This window comes from Haplochromis burtoni, unplaced genomic scaffold, assembly GCF_018398535.1.
Source record: "Haplochromis burtoni strain Fernald_Lab_line unplaced genomic scaffold, NCSU_Asbu1 Contig_3145, whole genome shotgun sequence".
Taxonomy (NCBI): Eukaryota; Metazoa; Chordata; class Actinopteri; order Cichliformes; family Cichlidae; genus Haplochromis; species Haplochromis burtoni.
In genome coordinates, this window is record NW_024585506.1 from 1 (window position 1) to 8,143 (window position 8,143).

General features: G+C 38.1%; 1 protein-coding gene across 3 annotated transcripts; it reads left to right on the plus strand.

Annotated features, from left to right (window-relative positions):
• Positions 1–405: 405 nt before the first annotated feature.
• LOC102296502 (arrestin domain-containing protein 3) lies at positions 406–8,127 on the plus strand (the record flags this gene model as incomplete). 3 transcript variants are annotated; one of them, XR_006053935.1, is given in 9 exon segments in its annotated part: positions 406–447; positions 1,215–1,275; positions 1,927–2,077; positions 3,346–3,442; positions 3,522–3,778; positions 5,557–7,405; positions 7,570–7,662; positions 7,750–7,897; positions 8,011–8,127. XR_006053935.1 is itself a non-coding variant. In XM_005953150.3 (6 exon segments), coding segments are annotated over 6 exon segments (878 nt in total), but the record flags the coding sequence as incomplete, so codon positions are not given.
• Between the last annotated feature and the right edge of the window lie 16 nt (positions 8,128–8,143).

Genomic DNA, 8,143 nt, shown 5'->3' on the forward strand with positions numbered 1-8,143 from the left:
GCGACTGAAAAAATCGCACAGTGTCTGTCCAGCATAACATGCAGTGACGACGAACCTGCTGTTCGTCAGTGATTATACCAGTCAGAACACACATACAACTAAAGCACCAGATCACCAGTTTTTACATGGATTCTGTACTAACAGTGAAAATATGATTAATCAAATCGAAGTAAAAGATTAGAGTTAAAATGATGATTCAGAGCATGATTTGCCTGCATTTCTCAGTGTAAACTTCTAAATTGAGAGTTTTAGTTTTAGACATTTTAATCCATCTCTTACTATACAACTCAAGAAATTTACAGACACTCAGAGATTACAATCATGATTTTCAGGTTTTTGCCCAGCCTAAAATAACACAGTAAGGTTGACAGATGGCGTTGCTTTCTGCTTGATTTTTCTCTTCAGAGGATGACAGACAGACACTAGTGACCGACAACTTACAAACATGTGAGTATTTGACCGTCCTCTCTCAGCCTGTAGTGGTGCTTGATTGTGTTTTTACTGAAATATATTTGTGTGCTGTCTGTGTTTGAGCTTTTCTTTCATTCAGCTATAGCTTGAGTCACTTGTTGAATGCTGAGACTGCACGTCCGGTGTTGTGTTCACGCTGTCAGTCTGTCACTTTTACACCTTCTGTTGTGTCATCTTCTGCAAAGCTGGATTAAATAACTCTGGCAGATGTCAGGCTGTCTGTTCATTGAAACATGGGCAAACTCTTTGTGCTAAATAAACTCCAGTTAATATGAAAAATAAATGGCCATATCTTTATCTGGTATATAATTGTAATATTTTCAACACACTGAAACTTCATGTCTTGTCATTGTGGCTCGTAAATGCAATCCTGCTGCAGGATTACACTTAAAGTTGCAGTGTAGTGAGAGCCAGAGTGCTTTTTAATCACTGATGTCTAATTACAAGCATAAAAAACCCTAAACACATTAGCTAAGTGATGCAAACATGCGTTTTTGTTCCCTCAGACATCCGTTGGGCTTGAGGAGTTTTTTGTTCTTTTCCAGCTCTTGTGTTTGTAATCCCTAAATATTTGACTTAAACAGGAAGCCAAATCAAACTCACCCCAGCATCCCTTTACAACGGCCTGCTTCGTAATTGTAGGAGTTGTAACCTAAACACACATCTGAACAATTCTTCTTAAATTTGTATTTATCTTTTACATTTCTTTTTGCTATTTGTTTTTTTTTCTTTTTTTTTTTTAGACAGCAGCGTTGTTGCCCCAGGAATCCATGTCTACCCATTCAGCTTTCAGTTCCCCTTCCAGTAAGAAACATTTCTTTAAATGGTTGCAGTGTTAGTAAGAACAAACAGACAACCTCGTGTTTTGTTACTGCTGTGGTTCCAGAAAAGTAAGTGAACACACTGAGGTTGTGTATACATTAAAGCAACATTAATATACTGAAGTTTTAGATACGTACATGTATGAATGTGGGCAGATAACCACCAGTAATTTTATCATTAATTGATTCGTGACTTGGTGAATGTATCAAGTCTGAATTCTGAGCTTGAGTTGATTCAGATATTTGAACACTCACGGGTCCATAACTCCCTAAACATTCACGGCACAGCTGTAAATCCAAGGATTCGCCTGATTTCACCGCCAGCAGGAATGTCGCTGGCAGTGCATAAAGGGAGTGTTCTAAAACATGTAAAAAGTGTCAGCATAGCATTAGCTTGAGCCAGTTGTGTTTGCAAACTGGAAGAACATCAGAACATATTTTATTTATTAAGTGCTGAAAAACCGTTAATCCCAAAGGGCTTCACTCGTAATTGTTCTGTTTATGGCTGCTGTATTGTTTATTTTGATATAAAACATTTTATTAAGTCATTTAGAAAATGTGAAAAGCTGTGTGTATTTTACAAGAAAGTGATCAACTCATCGCAGTTCTGTGGGCTTTGGTGTTTGTTCAATAGGGATTTACCCTCCTCCTTCAAAGGTGCTGATGGTAAAATTGTGTACTCGCTGGAAGCCGTGCTGAGCAGATCAATGAGGATGAACACGAAACGTTCAACTATGGTCAACTTTGTGTCAACGACAAATGTGAACAGTATATCTTGGTTACAGGTATGTGTGTTATCTCATTTGCAGTCATTCCAACAAAGTTGGCACAACCACAGAACAAACAAAACAAAAAACAAGGGGTGAGTGGGCGGCAATAACCTACCCAGTGTTTAGACCTGCTTGGACATGTATTGAGCAACTTGTTTCAGTATTTGCATTCAGAGTGCTCACCTTGTGAAAACACTGGTTTTAAAGGCACCAAACATAGTCTTACTGGAAAGGGCCACTGGCTTAGCTTTGAGATCAATGTGGCTGAAGTCTATTAAAGTTAATATATCTCTGCTTTTGGGAGAATTTAAGTGCATTTGTGCTAGAGCAGGGCGATGTGACCAAAAATATTTATCACGATATACATTTGAAAATTTGCAATAATGATATAACTGACGATATAATTGACACTAGACAAAATACTTTACAACTCCACAACTTTATTAGTGCAAAAAAACCAAACAAACATCAATTTATTCTCACTTGAACAAGCAGCTGTTTGTTATGTGTTTTAAAGTTATATAAAAATTTAACAGTGCAAATACAAATTCCTTGCTGACAGTTTAACCAAAAGGCATTTCCAGTGGAAACTGGTCGACATATCCTCAGCATAACCATGTATAATATCCACAAAACCTAAAAAGAGATTATACACAATACAGTAATATTATGTTGAAGCGCAGTACGTATCACTCCGCGAGGCTCCTGCCTACGATAGCCGTAATGCTCCGACAATCCATCAAGCGGTGCGGGTTCGTAGCTTAGCAAAGTCGTACTAAAACATTTGACAGATTTTCGAGCGCCGTGTACAACATAAAATCGTTTTGAGGTCAGTAAACACAACCAGAATCCAAACATAAGGCACACGGGATTATAAGGGGTACTGTCGATTTTCAGAAAAATCAAATGATTTATTTTAAGTGTGCCGTATTTTCCAAAAAGCACGGTAATAACGACGGCCCGCTAGCATGCTCTACCAAAAATAGTGTTTTGTTGTGTATCTGACGGACGAAAGCTAAACCAGTTCCACACCACTGAAGTTGCAGCATTTTTACAAACCAATTCTGGTTCATCAGTTTCATTCAACGATCCGCTTTCACCCTTCTCATTCTGCGTCGGCGCCGTATGCGTATGAAAACAAAGGCACTGCGCATGCGTCTTTTACCCATATTTTATCGCGATATTTAATTTTCTTATCGTTGCCCAACATTATACCGGTATTACCGTGAACAGTATGATATGGCCCATCCCTAATTTGTGCTACATTCTTGTTTTTCTTTCAGACACCGCTGCATGACTCTAAGGATAAGAAAATGAACATTTTTACCTCAGGAAGTGTAGCCATGGATGTTAATCTTGAAAAAATGGGCTTCCGACAAGGTGAGAGGCCTGCAGGTGATACTGACATGTATTTGTTTAAAGAAAAGGTCAGGTTTGACTTTTCCGCTCGGTATTGCAGGAGAAGGATTAAAAGTTGTGGCCTTCATTAAGAACAGTTCATCTCGTGAGATCAAGCCCAAGTACTGTTTGTACAGAAAGCACAGTTTCTTTGCAAGAGGGAAGAGAAGGGTCCATACTAAAGACCTCTTGAAAGAGGTGGGAGACGCCATCCCGCCATCTGCAGAAGAAACCGTCACAAGGGTCATCATCATTCCCCGTGACGTGGAGCCCTCGATCCTCAACTGCAACATCATCAAAGCTGAGCACAGACTCAGGGTAAGCAGCTTGAAAAATGTTTGCTAGAAACTGCAGTGAGTCTTAAAACTGTATTAATCGTTTCAATACAAGTTAGTTATTCCACAGTACTGTCCAAAATTATTGATCCACAAAAGGATTTCTTTAAGTAGTCTTCAGAAATAGCTTTTTTTTGGAGGTCTGCTTCCTTTTCTTCTGTTCTCCATTAACATGATTCCACACTGCTTTTGTAATGTTGAGGTTCAGGCTCCAGGTAGGCCAATCCATACTAATGGCGTTGTTTGTGATCAAATGAAAAATGAAGCAATCCAATCAGGAAGCCAAGGAGGTACAGGACTTTTTCCTCTTTCTGTCTTTGTTTGCATCAATATAATCTTGCTTCCCTGTTTAGTTGTGCCTCTCTTCCCGTTTTATTTTGGTTATTATTTCTCTCTGTGTCCTCTGTGGGTTTTACTTCCTTTGTCTCATTATTTGGTTTCAGCTGTACTTCTGCCCTCATCACATTCTGTCTGCCAGTCTGTAACTTGAACTGCTTTATTGTCACACTGGAGATCAGTCACCAGATCAGCTAACAGCCCAGATCTAAGTTGTGCTAACTTAAAATGGTTCAAGAAGGAATGCTCTGTTCCTCGAAAGAAAATGCATTTCATTTTACTTTGGTGAGAACTTGTTAATTTGTTTTTTGAAATTCTGTAGTAGAAATGCACACATTAAACAAAAAGGAAAAAAGATACTTTCTAGATAGAATGTAAATTTAAATGGAAAACTGGTTCTTTGCTACGCTTTTTTTTTTTTTTCCCCCTAGTGTGAGTAGGCACTGGTTCATTCCTTGAGTTACCTAGCTTTCCTTTTCATGCATTAATTATTCATAGCTCAGTGTTAAGCATTTCAGCAAACAAAAAACATTCATCCTTTATTCCTCTTAAAAGGATTCAACTAAAAATGAATGGGGGGGAAAAAAAACAGCCAGCATCAAAAAAAGGAAACTGAAAGACTTTAAGAAAACCTGACAAACTATTTCTCAAGACCACTTTAGAAATTACAAGAAAGGAACCGGTGGGTGGTTCAAGACTTTTGTACATTACTGCATGTAAACTCCAAACCAAAAGTTCATTTGAGGGGCTTTACTGCTAAAATCCTAACAAGAAATATAGAAAAGATCTGTAATGTAACTGATCACATCAATGTTGATGTGATCAGAAAAAATAAGCAAGATGGTATGAATGTTGTGAGCAATAGCGCAGCAGAGCGCTATTTAAAGCTCTCTGTCGGTTCTTTATTTTATGCAATGAAAGACTTTTGTTTAAAGCTGCTGAAAGCGTTTGAACACAATTGTCACGCTTTGTTCGTTTGTTTGAGAAAAGTGTTTGCTTTGCACGCATGTGAACACAGTATTGTATAGAGCATAGTGGAAAACTGTCGGCACATAGGTTGTCTTTATAGAGCAAAGCTCCAGTGTCTGCCATGGTTTATTGACTCATTTTACTGAAAAGCAATAATGTAAACAAAAGACTTATGTGACATAAGAACCTACTAGTAGTAACTGAGGACAGCAGTTATATTTGTGTTAATGGGTAACATCTGCAGCTCAAAACCAACATAACCTGTGTGAAAGGGTTGAGCTACAAAATGATCAAACTTTTAATTAATACTAAAATAAGCATAAGCTGAGATACATGAAGTCCGTAACCAAAGAAAAGGCTGATAGATTTTACCTGTTGAACATGTTCTTAAAAACAGAGGATTGGTTCAGTTCTGCAAATATTGAGTAACTTTAAACAATCTAACGTGTTTTACAGGTGTACCTTGACGTAAAATATGCTTCAGATCCAGAGATCAAGTTTCCTGTAGCCATCCTGCCAGCCTTCCAGGCCTATCCTGCAGTGCCACCACACTATCCTGCTGCTGCTGCTGCTACCCCCTTTGGATTCAACCCGAACCCGAACCCTCCAGTGTGGGGTTTTGAGCCACAACAACCAATAGCAGCTCCCCAACCGTCAGATCCCCCTCCTCCTTATGGAGCATATGCAATGTACCCTCCATTGCCAGATTTTGAGAATAAATCCTAGCAACAGGTCTGACCAGATGTTTTGCCAGGAAATGGTGTGAAAACACCGAGAAGCATACTGTGGTCATTAAGAGCCACTCTAGTGTTCACCAAGCACTTCTGTGGCTATAGACTATACCAAATCCCTATAGTGTGTGTTTAACTGCCTCATATAGGAGTATCTGCTCCTGATTGTTTCTTTTTTATTTAACACTTGATATCTTAAGTGCCTGCGTGTTACAGACAGACGACTGAATAAAAGGGACAAAATGTAAAACATTGCATTTATCACAGGAACAAGTAATGCTGTTTGACTGGTTTGTTTTACACCTAAAAGCCTTTCTGAAAAGTAAAGAGAAAAATATTTTCCATTCACTGGTTAACAACATTACAACATCAAGCTGGTGTTTGGCGGATTAAATCTTTGAAATGAAGTTTTGTATGATAATAAACTTTTTTTTTTTTTAAGGCAATAAACCTCTTTGGTTTTTGGATTTATTTACTTATTTTTGGTTTGTTTTTTGTGGCGTAACACAAAACATGAAGCTGACATAACTAGACATCTTTTACTTTGAGTTAATTGCTTTTAATTCATGGGGCCATCAAAATATTGACTGCAACATTTTTCTTCCTGGTATTTTTTAGGTTTTGCCAGTGTTTCCAGATTAATTTTGACTATTTAGACAGTTGACAATTTCTGGTAAGATGGGTCATTAACACTAACTTACCTAGCACGTGTTTCCCCAGGAAAAGTTGATACCTTTCTTTTTGTATTATTTCTTAACCTACTGTGAATATTATAGTGATGTTAGTGACAATAACAAAGAAGAATTTTTTTAATGTTCTTTGTGGAACTTCCCCTAAATTTATGCTATCAAAATATATGAAAAGATGTCTCCTAAGCCTTGGTAATCCCCCCAAAAGGCCCTTTTGTCATCTCTCTGAAAAAGGGGGTCTATTGTTAATGTTACTTCTCATCACTTCTGCTTAGGATTTCAAAGGGTTAAACATGGCATGTAATGGGCATCACGTGGAAGATTTACTGTAGGTGTGGTGAAATATATCATGTGATGCAGCCAGCATGTGGCAGTCACACCTACAATAAAAAATAAATAAAGAGAAACAAGGTGGTATTTTTCGCTGCCCCAATATGTGGTTGTGAAGAGACCATGCTGGTTATCCAGAGAGTGTGTGTGTCTTGACTGTCTCAAATCATTCATAATGTAATCTCATGTAAAACTCCGTCGAGTTTCCATAGCTGAAAATCTTTTAGTGGTACTGCTTTGAGAGGGTGTATGATACAAGAAAAACTGGTTTCACAACATTTGCATACTTGAAAGCAGATATAACCGGCAGAGAGTGGCTGCGCTGGGCACAACTCGCCTGAGTTTTCTCTTGGTTTTTGCAACAGATTTTTGTTTTCCCCCACTTTTTGTCATCCATTGAAAATGACCATTAAAAAATTCTCAATCGAATACGATGCCATCAACAGCAAAAACACCTTCACGAATGGAGATATCATTAACGGAAGAATTATTGTGGAGGTGTCTGGTGAAACCAAAATCCAATCGCTGATTTTTAGAGGACAAGGAAGAGCGAAGGTATGCTGGAGTGAGCATTACGGACAAGATCAAACCCACGTTTACTGGGCTACTGAGAAATATTATGACATCAAACAAGATATCTTGAGAGAATCAAGACGCGATGGTGATGTATTGAATTAACACAGTTGCTGATATGTGATACACTGTTCCTTGTTTAACAGACTGTTCAAAACAACACCTACTTCTTTTCCAGGCACTGAAGTCATTGGAAAAGGAAGACACGTGTATCCTTTTTCGTTCAGGATTCCTGATGGGTACCTCTTCTTGTCTTAATCAGAGGTTTAGATTTCCACTATGCTTCTTTGTGGGTCATTTGAATGTTTTTGTATTGTATTTTATAGAATACTGCCATCAACCTATAAAGGACCCCATGGAAAAATAGTTCATAAGGTAAAAGCAGAGCTGAAACAATCAATGAAGATTACAAAAAAAACTAAGGCCCACTTCACTTTTGTGTCCAAGGCAGACATGGGTATTCCTGGACTTCTGGTAAGAAATCATTAATCCTAAAAAGCAACGATTAAATTTCATAACTGATAGTGTTCAGGCAGACGAGATCATTACCTTAAAGCACATTTATAATGTGGGGGTCTGCTTTTTAGGAACCTCAGTATACTCATAAGGATAAATCTGTTTTGGGCTCTGGAAAGGTTTCAGTAGATGTCCATACCACTCAGATGGGATACATGCAAGGTAATTATCTTTACTTGGCTTACTGCCTTTCAGTATTCAGTT